The sequence below is a fragment of the Pelophylax lessonae genome (genome assembly GCF_965119305.1).
Source record: "Pelophylax lessonae genome assembly, chromosome: 9".
NCBI lineage: Eukaryota > Metazoa > Chordata > Amphibia > Anura > Ranidae > Pelophylax > Pelophylax lessonae.
In genome coordinates, this window is record NC_138776.1 from 60,586,310 (window position 1) to 60,602,792 (window position 16,483).

At 51.3% G+C, this 16,483-nt stretch overlaps 1 protein-coding gene across 1 annotated transcript in view; it reads left to right on the plus strand.

Moving 5' to 3' along the window:
- INPP5F (inositol polyphosphate-5-phosphatase F) overlaps positions 1 to 16,483 on the plus strand; it is a 70,581-nt gene that overhangs the window by 49,269 nt on the left and 4,829 nt on the right. Inside the window, 8 exon segments of the mRNA XM_082267446.1 lie at positions 3,851 to 3,928; positions 4,006 to 4,126; positions 10,317 to 10,445; positions 12,472 to 12,589; positions 12,772 to 12,970; positions 14,224 to 14,298; positions 14,434 to 14,507; positions 14,783 to 14,911. Coding sequence (XP_082123572.1) covers positions 3,851 to 3,928; positions 4,006 to 4,126; positions 10,317 to 10,445; positions 12,472 to 12,589; positions 12,772 to 12,970; positions 14,224 to 14,298; positions 14,434 to 14,507; positions 14,783 to 14,911 — 923 coding nt within the window.

A 16,483-nucleotide genomic window follows, 5' to 3' on the forward strand; every position in this document is an offset into this window, starting at 1 on the left:
CCTGTTTTTAGGAGTAATATCATATATGCGTCCAACATGGAGGTAGGGAGAGTCTGTTGTTCTAAACAGTGAGTCAGGAGGGCACTGATCCTAGGGGCTAACTGTTCTGCATAAGATTTGTAGAAATCTGCTGGGAAGCCGGCTGGCCCAGGGGCTTTGTGTGAAGGGAAGGCTGATATAGCTGCCTCTACCTCCAATGGCGTGATCCAAGCCTAGAGGGAATCCCTGTCTACCTCCGACAACACCGGGAGTGTCCGACCCCCCCCCCCCCCCCCCCAGCAGATTCTCCAAAGCAGAAAGGTTGTACGAGGGAATAGGGGCATACAGACAGGAGTAGTAACTGTCAAATTCTGTCAATATAATAGATGGGTCTGTCTCTAGGTCAATACCAATCTGTGGAATGACGGTTATACTCACTGGGGTCTTCTGGTCTGCCACCAACATAGCCAATAGCTTACCATTTTTGTATCTTGCGTGAATCGAGACTCCACCCTACGCCCGGCTTTAGTGTGCACCAAATTGTGAAGTGCAGAGAGAGAAGACGCCGCTCCTCCAAAAGGATAGTACAGCTGGCATCTGAGAGAGAAGTGGTGTGTTCCTTCTTTCACTCGCGTTCCCTGTTTTTCAAAACCACAATTTCAGAATTATGATCTTTGCGTGCTATTTTGATTGTTGAAATGCATTCCACCCTAGTCACTGCCTTAAATGCATCCCACACCACCGTAGGCTCAGCCGAGTCAATGTTTGTGGACCATTATGAAATTATAGACTTTTGGAAAGGAGAGGAAACCTGATAAATTTGCAACCAGCCCAGGGATAACCTCCATCCCCCCTACTGGTCCCAGCTGGAAAAACCAGTGTGACAGACAGCGGGTTATGATCAGAGATGCCCCCAGCCAAAAATCAGTCTCCTGAATTAATGGTAGAAGGGAGAAATTACCGAAAGCCAGGTCTATTCTAGCTGAGGAGCGAAGAGTGGTGGAGAGATGAGAATAAATCGTGGCTTCTGGATGCCTCCATCGCCACAACTCAGCAGACCCCGCAGCAGAGGCCCAGAAGAGCAACTCAGTGGAGCCTGGCCTGTTGGGGTTGGAAGAATCCAAGGCAGGGTTAAGTATGACATTGCAATCGCCCATCAATATTATGGGTAGATGGGCATGTGGAGCCAATGTCAAATAGCAATTGAGCCTGTAAAGGAGGAGGTGTATGTATGTATGTGTGTGTGTGTGTGTGTGTATGTGTGTGTATATATATATATATATATATATATATATATATATATATATATATATTTACTAGCAGAAGTTTGATGACAAATGTCTAATACCACAGCCACATATCAACCCCCCCCCCCCCCCAGATCAGAAAAAACACCTGCCGAATAGTACAGGGAATTGCCTTGCTAAGTAGAATGGAGATCCCTCTTGCAAAGGTGGAACACAGAGTGGAGAGCCCTCTGTACCCAAGCTCTACGTAGGGATGACATTTTGCCACCATCAAGGCGAGTCTCCTGCAGGAGGACCACATGTGGCTTAAACTGTTTAAGGTATTGGAATATCGCTGCCTGTTTGAACTTATTCTACATCCCTCTAAGATTCCATGAGAAAAATGTTATCGCATTAGTCATGAGAACACATCCCAAAATAAATGTCCCAATAAGTGAGAGACAACTTTTTCGATGGGAATAGAAAGGCTTCGGACAATTATGTGATACCTCATAGTTATGGTTGGTATAGAATATAATAGCAACTGTTGGTTAGCTGGTTGAACCACCCCCCCCCCCCCCCCCCCGTTCTGGTATGCAGCTTGATCCTGAAAACAAAGAAAAGCTGTTGAGGTTTAACCGCTGGTCACTACAGTTTGGTAGTTCTAGGTGACTAATCCACATCCCCAACGGGAGACTCCGTATAGTCGGGTCTAGTATCAGTGCCCATTCAAGGCAAAACCACCAGCATTAAAGTGCTTCAAGGAAGTAGTGATTGGTGGAGATTAGTGTATCAACGTAGGATATAGGGCAGTGATGGCGAACCTTGGCACCCCAGATGTTTTGAGACTACATTTCCCATGATGCTCATGCACTCTGCAGTGTAGATGAGCATCATGGGAAATAAAGTTCCAAGTGAGTGGGGTGCCAAGGTTCGCCATCACTGATATTAGGGTTTAGTCTGAACCACTATATATGTCAATTTAACTTTAATGGAAAAGGACGTGGAAAGGAGAAGATAACAAAAGCTTAACAAGGGGCCCCTGGATAAAGAACCCTGAAACCTATTCAGGCACACATTTTGTTTACTGGGCAACCACTCAGAGGCCTCTTGTGGGGTGTCACAAAATTTTACAGACCCTTTCTTAGATGCAAAGCCTGCTGGGATATAACATGCTGTATTTGATTTCTCTATCCCTCAATCGCCTCCGGACATCAGTAAAAGACTGCCTCTTCCTCTGTGTTTCAGCTGAAAAATCAGGAAACCAACATTATGTGCCCATTTTCCAACTTGAGATCCTGATATTTTCTTTCTTCAGACAGTAGCTCTAGGAGGCCTATTACCCATGGGGACATGGTGAGCTCTCTACCACATATGTTGGCGGGGAGATCTTCCAGGGAGAGAAGCTGCTTAAAGAAAAATTACAGGCCTGTTCTCTTGAGACCCCTCTGGAACCCCACCACCCGCACATTATTCCGTCTGTTTATCTTCTGCCTAATCAGCTTTATGATGTAACGATCTTACCAGGCCATGGGAGTGTGTGTTATCTTCAATCTCTGATATTCTATCTTGGGCTAATGTAAGGTGACCTCTGATCTTATCTAAATTGTGTCTAATGAGGGTACACTCAGAGGCTAGGTGGTCCATACGGCCTTGCATGCATCAATGGCTTCCAGGGTGAGCTTAGTGATGGCGGCAGGGTCAGCTTCTGGCTCCTGGGACGATGATGGAAGTGTCCCAGGGCGCTGAACCTCTGGGTCTGTTACCTGCTCCATCCTCATGTCTCACTGACTGCTGCCGGTGAGGACGACACTGGCGCCAAGATGGCGGAGGCGAGGCCTGGGCTTTTGCCTCATGAGCGGGTCTGCTGCTGGTCTAGCGGTGCTTTCCCTTTGGGTTTTATTGGCGATGCTCGACATCCCCAGGATGGCAGAAACCTTGGCTACCGGTTGATGGGCAAAAGACTGGTGATGTATGGCATTGGGAGCGGATAATGGCAGGTTAACGAAGCTCCAGGAACACACGTCTCGCCGTGATCACATCCAGTCATGCCCCCCCCCCACAGCCGCTGCATATTCCATTGGTTTTGAGGGACTGCTGTACATTGCTTCTGTACTCCCAGGCAGCATATTATGCCTGAATGTACGCTGTATGGCCCTCTTGTAGACATGTGCATGAAGCCAAAGCCTTCAATTTTTTTTTTATATAAATTCTACACTATTAACTATTTCATGAACAAACACACACATTATAAGATGACGTTGTTTTCCTCAGAAACCCAAAAGTAATGCAGAATTTTAAGAAATAAACGTGTCTGCTACTGAGCTCAGGCTGTTAACCCTTTTGATGCTGGAGTCAAAAAAGCTAAACTTTTAGCACACTGACTATAAATAAAACATAATAGAGATATTCAGTATTGTGAGGCTCCTATGCTTCTCACACACTGTCCTTTTTGTCATGACAATGCTCTCCCTGGTCAATGCAACAAGACTGGCCCTGTACCTTGTCATCATTGCTGGTGAGATTATATTAGACCTTCGGATCCTGATGGAGAATTAGTAAATGGCCTGGTACACTATGTAATATTGAGATCGTTCGGATGGGCTCCTGTTTACCTTTTCTCTGGTTGTATTTCATGTCACCAGCCGTGGGATGAAGTTTGAGAACGTGCAGACGCTGAGTGACGCCATCAGTGATATTATAACTGACATGAAATGGTGTTGGTGAGTGTACAGATTGTGAGACTCCAATTCTGAGACTTGTAGAGATGCATACTTACATATGTCTGATTTATGGGTAGGGTGGATCAGGCTGGAGTCATCTGTAAGCAGGATGGTTTTTTTCGAGTGAACTGTATGGACTGCCTGGATAGGACGAATGTGGTTCAAGCTGCCATTGCTCGTGTTGTCATGGAACATCAGGTAATATTATTGGAATTACAAAGATACCAAACATTTCCATGCACCTCCCACTTCATTACTCCTAACCTGACCTGCACATTAAAGGCTTCATATTTTCCTAGTCCCTCTACCTACCCATTATTTTACCTTGCTGTCAGTCACATCACCCAACTTCTTTTCAACTTTATAGTCCTTATTGTCACCTCCCGCCCCCACGTTTCAACTTTCTACACATTCCTATTCATCCCTTTGTGCTGCCCTTCTGTTTATATGACATATTCTGCCTAATTACGGGCACTTCGTAGATGGGCAATAGTGATTAGATTCTTATTTCTATCTCTGCATTCCCTCAGAGCATTCAGGGTTGTGGAGGGAATCCAAACACACCAGTTTTTCTTTGTGATCGAAAATAGATTGTGGCTATCATCCAAAATATGTAATCTGTGACATGGAAATGATCAGTCCCTTCAAGTTATCTTCTTTATGTTAATCTGTCATTCATATTTGTCGTCCTGTTTATATTCACCACCCATAGTCATCCTGTCTTTTTTTTTTTTTTTTTTAATAGTCCCCCCCCCCCCCCCTCCCAGAGTCCTCCTATTGTTTTTAGACCCCTCTGAGTCCTAATGTCACTTATCTTTCCCTCCTGTCATATATAGTCCCCTCCCAGGATCCTCCGGTCACTTCTAGGCCCCTCCCAGGATCCTCCGGTCACTTCTAGGCCCCTCCCAGGATCCTCCGGTCACTTCTAGGCCCCTCCCATTATCCTCCGGTCACTTCTAGGCCCCTCCCAGGATCCTCCGGTCACTTCTAGGCCCCTCCCAGGATCCTCCGGTCACTTCTAGGCCCCTCCCAGGATCCTCCGGTCACTTCTAGGCCCCTCCCAGGATCCTCCGGTCACTTCTAGGCCCCTCCCAGGATCCTCCGGTCACTTCTAGGCCCCTCCCAGGATCCTCCGGTCACTTCTAGGCCCCTCCCAGGATCCTCCGGTCACTTCTAGTGCCCCTCCCAGGATCCTCCGGTCACTTCTAGTGCCCCTCCCAGGATCCTCCGTTCACTTCTAGTGCCCCTCCCAGGATCCTCCGTTCACTTCTAGTGCCCCTCATAGGATCCTCCGGTCACTTCTAGTGCCCCTCATAGGATCCTCCGGTCACTTCTAGTGCCCCTCATAGGATCCTCCGGTCACTTCTAGTGCCCCTCCCAGGATCCTCCGGTCACTTCTAGGCCCCTCCCAGGATCCTCCGGTCACTTCTAGGCCCCTCCCAGGATCCTCCGGTCACTTCTAGGCCCCTCCCAGGATCCTCCGGTCACTTCTAGGCCCCTCCCAGGATCCTCCGGTCACTTCTAGGCCCCTCCCAGGATCCTCCGGTCACTTCTAGGCCCCTCCCAGGATCCTCCGGTCACTTCTAGTGCCCCTCCCAGGATCCTCCGGTCACTTCTAGTGCCCCTCCCAGGATCCTCCGGTCACTTCTAGTGCCCCTCCCAGGATCCTCCGTTCACTTCTAGTGCCCCTCATAGGATCCTCCGGTCACTTCTAGTGCCCCTCATAGGATCCTCCGGTCACTTCTAGTGCCCCTCATAGGATCCTCCGGTCACTTCTAGTGCCCCTCCCAGGATCCTCCGGTCACTTCTAGGCCCCTCCCAGGATCCTCCGGTCACTTCTAGGCCCCTCCCAGGATCCTCCGGTCACTTCTAGGCCCCTCCCAGGATCCTCCGGTCACTTCTAGGCCCCTCCCAGGATCCTCCGGTCACTTCTAGGCCCCTCCCAGGATCCTCCGGTCACTTCTAGTGCCCCTCCCAGGATCCTCCGGTCACTTCTAGTGCCCCTCCCAGGATCCTCCGGTCACTTCTAGTGCCCCTCCCAGGATCCTCTGGTCACTTCTAGGGCCCCTCCCAGGATCCTCCGGTCACTTCTAGGCCCCTCCCAGGATCCTCCGGTCACTTCTAGGCCCCTCCCAGGATCCTCCGGTCACTTCTAGGCCCCTCCCAGGATCCTCCGGTCACTTCTAGGCCCCTCCCAGGATCCTCCGGTCACTTCTAGGCCCCTCCCAGGATCCTCCGGTCACTTCTAGGCCCCTCCCAGGCCCCTCCCAGGATCCTCCGGTCACTTCTAGGCCCCTCCCAGGATCCTCCGGTCACTTCTAGGCCCCTCCCAGGATCCTCCGGTCACTTCTAGGCCCCTCCCAGGATCCTCCGGTCACTTCTAGGCCCCTCCCAGGATCCTCCGGTCACTTCTAGGCCCCTCCCAGGATCCTCCGGTCACTTCTAGGCCCCTCCCAGGATCCTCCGGTCACTTCTAGGCCCCTCCCAGGATCCTCCGGTCACTTCTAGGCCCCTCCCAGGATCCTCCGGTCACTTCTAGGCCCCTCCCAGGCCCCTCCCAGGATCCTCCGGTCACTTCTAGGGCCCCTCCCAGGATCCTCCGGTCACTTCTAGGCCCCTCCCAGGATCCTCCGGTCACTTCTAGGCCCCTCCCAGGATCCTCCGGTCACTTCTAGGCCCCTCCCAGGATCCTCCGGTCACTTCTAGGCCCCTCCCAGGATCCTCCGGTCACTTCTAGGCCCCTCCCAGGCCCCTCCCAGGATCCTCCGGTCACTTCTAGGCCCCTCCCAGGATCCTCCGGTCACTTCTAGGCCCCTCCCAGGATCCTCCGGTCACTTCTAGGCCCCTCCCAGGATCCTCCGGTCACTTCTAGGCCCCTCCCAGGATCCTCCGGTCACTTCTAGGCCCCTCCCAGGATCCTCCGGTCACTTCTAGGCCCCTCCCAGGATCCTCCGGTCACTTCTAGGCCCCTCCCAGGATCCTCCGGTCACTTCTAGTGCCCCTCCCAGGATCCTCCGGTCACTTCTAGTGCCCCTCCCAGGATCCTCCGGTCACTTCTAGTGCCCCTCCCAGGATCCTCCGGTCACTTCTAGTGCCCCTCCCAGGATCCTCCGGTCACTTCTAGTGCCCCTCCCAGGATCCTCCGGTCACTTCTAGGCCCCTCCCAGGATCCTCCGGTCACTTCTAGGCCCCTCCCAGGATCCTCCGGTCACTTCTAGGCCCCTCCCAGGATCCTCCGGTCACTTCTAGGCCCCTCCCAGGATCCTCCGGTCACTTCTAGGCCCCTCCCAGGATCCTCCGGTCACTTCTAGGCCCCTCCCAGGATCCTCCCAGGATCCTCCAGTCACTTCTAGGCCCCTCCCAGGATCCTCCGGTCACTTCTAGTGCCCCTCCCAGGATCCTCTGGTCACTTCTAGGCCCCTCCCAGGATCCTCTGGTCACTTCTAGTGCCCCTCCCAGGATCCTCTGGTCACTTCTAGGCCCCTCCCAGGATCCTCCGGTCACTTCTAGTGCCCCTCCCAGGATCCTCTAGTCACTTCTAGGCCCCTCCCAGGCCCCTCCCAGGATCCTCCAGTCACTTCTAGGCCCCTCCCAGGATCCTCCGGTCACTTCTAGGCCCCTCCCAGGATCCTCCGGTCACTTCTAGGCCCCTCCCAGGATCCTCCGGTCACTTCTAGGCCCCTCCCAGGATCCTCCGGTCACTTCTAGGCCCCTCCCAGGCCCCTCCCAGGATCCTCCAGTCACTTCTAGGCCCCTCCCAGGATCCTCCGGTCACTTCTAGTGCCCCTCCCAGGATCCTCCGGTCACTTCTAGTGCCCCTCCCAGGATCCTCCGGTCACTTCTAGTGCCCCTCCCAGGATCCTCCGGTCACTTCTAGTGCCCCTCCCAGGATCCTCCGGTCACTTCTAGTGCCCCTCCCAGGATCCTCCGGTCACTTCTAGTGCTCCTCCCAGGATCCTCCGGTCACTTCTAGTGCTCCTCCCAGGATCCTCCGGTCACTTCTAGGCCCCTCCCAGGATCCTCCGGTCACTTCTAGGCCCCTCCCAGAATCCTCCGGTCACTTCTAGGCCCCTCCCAGGATCCTCCGGTCACTTCTAGGCCCCTCCCAGGATCCTCCGGTCACTTCTAGGCCCCTCCCAGGATCCTCCGGTCACTTCTAGGCCCCTCCCAGGATCCTCCGGTCACTTCTAGGCCCCTCCCAGGCCCCTCCCAGGATCCTCTGGTCACTTCTAGGCCCCTCCCAGGATCCTCCGGTCACTTCTAGGCCCCTCCCAGGATCCTCCGATCACTTCTAGTGCCCCTCCCAGGATCCTCCGGTCACTTCTAGTGCCCCTCCCAGGATCCTCCGGTCACTTCTAGTGCCCCTCCCAGGATCCTCCGGTCACTTCTAGTGCTCCTCCCAGGATCCTCCGGTCACTTCTAGTGCTCCTCCCAGGATCCTCCGGTCACTTCTAGGCCCCTCCCAGAATCCTCCGGTCACTTCTAGGCCCCTCCCAGGATCCTCCGGTCACTTCTAGGCCCCTCCCAGGATCCTCCGGTCACTTCTAGGCCCCTCCCAGGATCCTCCGGTCACTTCTAGGCCCCTCCCAGGATCCTCCGGTCACTTCTAGGCCCCTCCCAGGCCCCTCCCAGGATCCTCTGGTCACTTCTAGGCCCCTCCCAGGATCCTCCGGTCACTTCTAGGCCCCTCCCAGGATCCTCCGATCACTTCTAGGCCCCTCCCAGGATCCTCCGGTCACTTCTAGGCCCCTCCCAGGCCCCTCCCAGGATCCTCTGGTCACTTCTAGGCCCCTCCCAGGATCCTCCGGTCACTTCTAGTGCCCCTCCCAGGATCCTCTGGTCACTTCTAGGCCCCTCCCAGGATCCTCCGATCACTTCTAGGGCCCCTCCCAGGATCCTCCGGTCACTTCTAGGGCCCCTCCCAGGATCCTCCGGTCACTTCTAGTGCCCCTCCCAGGATCCTCCGGTCACTTCTAGGCCCCTCCCAGGATCCTCCGGTCACTTCTAGGCCCCTCCCAGGATCCTCCGGTCACTTCTAGGCCCCTCCCAGGATCCTCCGGTCACTTCTAGGCCCCTCCCAGGATCCTCCGGTCACTTCTAGGCCCCTCCCAGGATCCTCCGGTCACTTCTAGGCCCCTCCCAGGATCCTCCGGTCACTTCTAGGCCCCTCCCAGGATCCTCCGGTCACTTCTAGGCCCCTCCCAGGATCCTCCGGTCACTTCTAGGCCCCTCCCAGGATCCTCCGGTCACTTCTAGGCCCCTCCCAGGATCCTCCGGTCACTTCTAGGCCCCTCCCAGCATCCTCCGGTCACTTCTAGGCCCCTCCCAGCATCCTCCGGTCACTTCTAGGCCCCTCCCAGCATCCTCCGGTCACTTCTAGGCCCCTCCCAGCATCCTCCGGTCACTTCTAGGCCCCTCCCAGGATCCTCCGGTCACTTCTAGTGCCCCTCCCAGGATCCTCCGGTCACTTCTAGGCCCCTCCCAGGATCCTCTGGTCACTTCTAGGCCCCTCCCAGGATCCTCCGGTCACTTCTAGGGCCCCTCCCAGGATCCTCCGTTCACTTCTAGTGCCCCTCATAGGATCCTCTGTTCACTTCTAGTGCCCCTCATAGGATCCTCTGTTCACTTCTAGTGCCCCTCATAGGATCCTCCGGTCACTTCTAGTGCCCCTCATAGGATCCTCCGGTCACTTCTAGTGCCCCTCCCAGGATCCTCCGGTCACTTCTAGTGCCCCTCCCAGGATCCTCCGGTCACTTCTAGGCCCCTCCCAGGATCCTCCGGTCACTTCTAGGCCCCTCCCAGGATCCTCCGGTCACTTCTAGGGCCCCTCCCAGGATCCTCCGGTCACTTCTAGGGCCCCTCCCAGGATCCTCTGGTCACTTCTAGTGCCCCTCCCAGGATCCTCTTTTCACTTCTAGTGCCCTTCCCAGGATCCTCTGGTCACTTCTAGTGCCCTTCCCAGGATCCTCTGGTCACTTCTAGGGCCCCTCCCAGGATCCTCTGGTCACTTCTAGGGCCCCTCCCAGGATCCTCCGGTCACTTCTAGGGCCCCTCCCAGGATCCTCCGGTCACTTCTAGGGCCCCTCCCAGGATCCTCCGGTCACTTCTAGGGCCCCTCCCAGGATCCTCCGGTCACTTCTAGGGCCCCTCCCAGGATGCTCCGGTCAGTTACAGTAACCTCCCACAGTTCCCTCATTGATAGTTGCTTTTTAGCACCATGTTTGCTCCCAGAGTCCTTCTGTCAGTTCTATTCTTCTCACAGTTGTCTGAGGGTGGAGCAGTTTGGTGGCAGTGGTCTGAGGGGGGAGCATAAAGTGGTGTATGGTATATTAACATCCAATTTTTGCAGTAGATGTGAAGTGGTAAAAGGTTTTCTCTCTCCTCCCAGCTAAAGAAACTTGGTGTGATGCCCCCAGAGCAGCCACTGCCAATGAAATGCTATCGGCTCTACCAGATTATGTGGGCAAACAATGGAGATTCAATAAGCAAGCAGTATGCAGGCACAGCGGCTCTGAAGGTCTGTTATTAGCTTTCGTTTTTTCATATTTACCATTCCAAAATGTGTGTTTACTGTGTCACCCACATCACACTGCCATTTAGGTGTTTGCAATGTATACTGTGCCCTTGTCCATGTCACTGCTGTAAAATATACCTTCTATCTGGAGAGCAGTGATGGCATGCCTGTAAAATATAACTTATCTGGAGAGTAGTGATATCACTCCTGTATATTATAACTTCTATATGGAGAGAGATGATGTTACTCCTGTATAACATAAGTTTTATATCTGGAGGTTGGTGATGTCACTCCTGTATAATATAAATTCTATCTTGCTGACAGTGGTGTGAAGCCATCCCAGTGATGTCTTGTGGTTTTATGTGAACATTTTCCCTAGTATAAAACCTCACTAGAAAGCCTCTATATGGTGTAACATCCTCACGTTGGGCTCAATTCACACCAGCAGCCAACGGGCCACATGCAGCCCAGGATGGCTATAAATTTGGCCCAACATAAAATCGTAGTTTAATAATGTTAATATTTTTTTGGGGGGGTTATGTTACAATGTGTTTACGCATAGAGAACACGTGGCTGAAGAAAACTGTAGTGTCTCTTTACTGAACTTTTATTATAAGTTTTATCTTCTCAAAGAAAAATCTCCCACTCTTCACAATCACGCCCCATTGATGTCATCGGTTTTTGGCAGCACCTATATTTGTGAGTAACTATTTTCAAGGATAAGGCACACGAAGGGCAAAATTAGAACCAAAATATCTGATGAATTGCTACATTCCTCAAACCAGATATTGATGCGTTATTTTTAAATCTCGCACTAGTTTTAGGTTGTCCCCTTTCTTTTTATATTAAAAATTATTACAAAAAAATGAAGTTTTATTACTCAGATGGGTACATTGTAGAGATCAACCGATTATCGGCAACACCGATATAGCGGGGCCGATGTGCACTTTCCCCAATATATCGGAATCAGCCCCTGAGGTTACCAATTATTGCCGATATTTGCTTGAACCGGGGTGATGCATGCAGCTAGAGGTATCACCCCCGGTGTCCATAGCCGATGGTCGGCTGACTTGTAATGACAATCGATGCGGCTGAGAAGTCGCTCGGCTGTCATTACAAGGAGCGGGAGGGGACGTCCTCCCGCCGCCTTCCACAGCTCACCCAGGTCTCCCGTCCCACCAAGAGACCCGGGCATCCTATCTCCACCACCACCACCGAAGGGAAGACCCGATGAAGCATGAAGATATGTATCCCCGTGAAAGCTGGTATCCCTGCCGCAAATGCGCATGCGCCGGTCTCCATGTAAAAAAAACCCGAAAGTGATGTCATGACATCACTTCCGGGTACTCGGCGCCGAATTAAAAAAGCTGACAGCATTCAAAACAGCCAAACTTGGGCATTTTGAATGCTTTTCAGTGCGGAGGAGGGGTCTTTTAGACCCCCAGATCCCTCCACAACAGTACCTTTTAGAAAAAAAAATAATTAAAAAAAATTTTTTTTTTACATTAAAAAAACTATATCGGTCGATCACTAGTACATTATATCAGTGATCGTTAACTTGTGATCTGGCTGAGTTTCACTTCTGCTCAATGGCTATCCTTATTGTTAGTGTATTTTCTGTGCGACCCAAGACAATTCCTCTTCTTCCAATGTGGCCCAGGAGGGCCAAAAGGTTTGGCATCCCTACTTTAACACAAGGATAAGATATTTTTTTATTTTGGCCACTTGACTAATTTTTTAAATCTCATTGGTCTCTGCTAAGAAATAACTGTCACATTTTTTAAAATAAGTATCCTGATGTGCTGGTCTTTTAAATAAAGACTGTGTGTGAGAAGCCTGTCCAGCAGTGGTGCAGATTGACACTGATCCTGTGTATTTGAAGGTTGACCTGTAATATAGCAGCGTGACTTTGATCTCCTGTACTGGAAGGATGACCAGTGCAGAGTGACATTGACCTCTTGTATAATGTTTGGAAGGTTGGCTGTTATTAGTTCACATTGTTTTTTTCTAATATGGAATGTCCTTACAGGGGGATTTCACTCGTACCGGAGAGAGGAAACTGGCCGGTGTGATGAAGGACGGAGTAAACTCTGCCAATCGATATTACCTAAACCGGTTCAAAGATGCATACCGACAGGCTGTGATAGGTAAGAGGTGTACACAGAGCTTTGTAAGACTGATTAGGGGTGTGTGTCATGTACTCTTCACATGTGACCTCTGAGGGTCACGTGATCTGCATGATGTTTGCACTGTCTTGCCATGGTATAGGTTTGCTGTCACATTCAGACTATAAAATGTAGCTGCTCATCTTTGGTTGCGTTTTCTGCAGATCTGATGCAGGGGGTCCCAGTGACAGAAGATCTTTACTCCATATTCACTAAAGAGAAGGAACACGAGGCTCTCCACAGACAGAGCCAGAGGAACCACCAGGAGCTCATCAGCCAGCTGCTTCAGAACTACATGCAGATCCTCCTGCCAGACAGTGAGAAGTTTCACGGCGGCTGGGCACTTATCGATTGCGACCCCAGGTGTGTCTGCAGCAATATATTCACCTTGATATTATGCTGCCAACACCGAAGACCGTAAACTTTGTGATTGCTACCGTTAATTTATCATCATACCAAGCAAGAGCAAAGACAGTGGAGAACTTTTGTATGTCCAGCTGTGTGGTCAGAGCACATATAGTGAATTCCTCTAAAATTAGCCATAGTGTCCTCCCAGACCCTCATTGTCTGTTCCCTGGGCAAGGCCTACCCACAGCTGACATGTTTTGCTGTCCTATTAACTATTCCTATAGTCTTTCACCTGCATTCATATTTCATTTTTACACTTTTTTTTTTTTTCATATTGTGTGACAGTCCTGCCTCTACAATGTGAGTTTAGGTAGCCTTTTAAACCAAGTCAGAGAAGCACTTGCGCCTAACTTCTCCTCGCTGTATAGTAATCACTCCAATCTGCTTTCACCATCCAAGTTCCTTTCCGTACCCTGCATCCAGCTGGCTTTACAAGTTGCTTTAATTTCTGCCCCAGTCACTTCGAGTTAGATTGTGTTCTACTACTCTGCCCTCTAGTGTGGAGTCTGGGGTTGGGGGGGGGGGGGGGGGGTGGTAAATGTACTCTGTCCTGTAGTGTGGTGTGTAAAAGAGAGTGTGATGTCTAGGGATGGGGGACTCCAGTGTGGAGTCTAGGGGAGATGTATTCTGCCCTCTAGGACCAAGTTTGGCAGGATGTGCTGTGCCCTCTAGTGTGCTTTCTAGACGGGATGTGCTGTGCCATCTAGCGTGCATTCTAGGGGGGTGTGCTGTGCCCTCTACTGTGGAGTCTGGGCAGGGTATGCCGTGCCCTCCAGTGTGGAGTCTGGGCGGGGTGTGCCGTGCCCTCCAGTGTGGAGTCTGGGCGGGGTGTGCCGTGCCCTCCAGTGTGGAGTCTGGGCGGGGTGTGCCGTGCCCTCCAGTGTGGAGTCTGGGTGGGGTGTGCCGTGGAGTCTGGGCGGGGTGTGCCGTGCCCTCTAGTGTGGGGTCTGGGCGGGGTGTGCCCGTGCCCTCTAGTGTGGGGTCTGGGCGGGGGTGTGCCGTGCCCTCTAGTGTGGAGTCTGGGCGGGGTGTGCCGTGCCCTCTAGTGTGGAGTCTGGGCGGGGTGTGCTGTGCCCTCTAGTGTGGAGTCTGTGCTCTGTCCTCTAGTGCTTATAGTTGATAGAAGCTCCTACCTATTTGATGGGAAATAGTTGTACCACTAATTGCTCTTTTGTGGTCTTCTAACAGGTTGTCTCATTTTCTTGTAGCCTCATTGATGCCACTCACAAAGATGTTGAAGTCCTCCTGCTGCTCTCAAATTGTGCCTACTATGTGCCTAGTAAGTGACAAATAAACATACATCCTCCTTCAATTTCTCATTCTTGACTGCCAGTAACTTCCCATAAGGTCTAGTTTCGCTGAGCAGTGCCCATTTTGGGAGATTTCAGCCATTGCTAACTGTTTCTGCTTTTGTTCAGCTATGATGATGAGGTGGACAAAGTGAACCAGTATCAACGCTTAAGTTTGGATGACTTGGAAAAGATTGAGATTGGTAAGTCACAAATGTGTTGGTGGACATAATCCAAAAGTTGTCCTTTTTAGCTGCCTTAGGCCGAGCCTTTCCTCTATTGTGCGAACATGTGGGTGTCTCAACTGGCTTCTATTCAAAGTTCTTTCTGGTGCCCCGTTCTTTAGTTGTGTTTTGTGTGTCTGTTCTTGTTTTCTTTATCCCTTCTCTGTCCAGCTCTATCTTCCCCCCCCCCCCCCCCCCCACCCGGTGTCTCTTGCAATCTGCTGCCATTTTGTAATGTTCTTCCTCTGGTTCAGGCCCAGAACCTACATTTTTTGGAAAGCCCAAATTCTCATGCATGCGGCTGCACTACAGATACAAGGGGAATAGCGGCTACTTCCATACATTGAGGGCTGTCGCACGGAGCCCTGAAGAAGATGGAAAAGGTAAATCCAAATTTTTTTGAGTTTTACATAAAACTATCAGAGAAGGAGGTGGTGGGCTCATGGGAGCTTGCTGTCTAAGGACCCTTTCACACAGGCTTTACGATCAGGTCCGCCTGTCAGTTTTTCTGGCAGACCTGATCGGATGCTATATGCTTCCCTATGGAGTAGCAGATGTCAGCGGCAACATCCCTGCTGACACCCGCTGCCATCCGATCCGTTTCTGTCCGTGAAATCCAGACGGATGGAAAACCCTATTTTCCATCCATCTGGAGGACTGGATCGGGTGAAAACGGACAGGCGGTCCATTTTCATCCGATCTCCCATAGAGGAGAGCGGGGATCTGACAGGTCCGTCTCTGAAAAGTAAGCGTAGAAGGACCTGTCATCAGCCTGCTCAGCGGGGATCGGCGGATCCATCTCTGCTGAGCAAAACTGCTGGGCGGAAAGCCCGTGTGAAAGGGGCCTTAAGAGGATCTGTAAATTTTTGGTGTACATATGTTCTCAATACAAAGATTCATCTTTTAAAGTGTTACTAAACCCAGGACTCTGCATTCACAGTATCTGGTCTCCCGCAGTACACAGAACATGGGAATGCAAATATTTTAGTAAATATAAAGCTTACATCTGTTAATGTAGCTTATAATTATTGAATCCTCCTCTTCTTGGGTCCCTCTTCTGTGCTCCTGGCCCCTCCCTCCTGTTGAGTGCGCCCACAGCAAGCAGCTTGCTATGGGGGCTCCTGAGCCGAGTCACAGCCCCCTGTGTCTATTCAGATAGGAGCTGCGACCCAGCCCAGCCCCCTCTCTCTGATTGGCTGACTGACTTTGAGCCGATCACACCGCGCTGCTGTCTCAGCCAATGAGGAGGGGAGTCCCGGGCAGCTGAGAAACTCCTGCAACTTCATTGGATAAAGATGGGCTCAGGTAAGTATTAGAGGAGCTAAGGGGGGCTGCTGCACACAGGTTTTTTTTTTTTATCATAATGCATAGAAAAAAAAAACCTTCTGCCTTTACAATCCCTTTAAAGGGTTTGAGAACCACTTGTGACTCTACAGGTTGGGTTACTACCCTCTTTGGCCGGTCACCAGGGTAGTAGATGAGGCACAGCAAAGGCATTGTCAGCATAACCCATATGGCTGCTGAACCCTTGTAAGTGAATATATTTTCACTTTAGTGATTTGTGTGCTTGTACCGTGCAAAAGAGATCAGCTTGATGTATTTGTAACGTACATTTAGGTTTATTGTGAGATTTTATTATATAGTTTCTGTATATAGTTTGTAATAATATATGTACATGGGGGCAGCCATATTGCCATATTACATACATAGGATCCTGCTTCCTACTTTGCATTACTACACTATGGTCTTGCTTTACCGCTCCTTCTCACATCATATTCTTGGCAGTTATGTGGTGAGCTGGCATGATTGTAGTGGATTGAAATACGTAAAAATGTGAACATCAGACCAAAATTTATGTAACAAACACTAAATGAATAACTCATAATATCAGCGCACTTAAAGCTGAACTCCGGGCGAAAAATGTGTTCACTCCATGTAGTGGGGCTGTGCCTGTA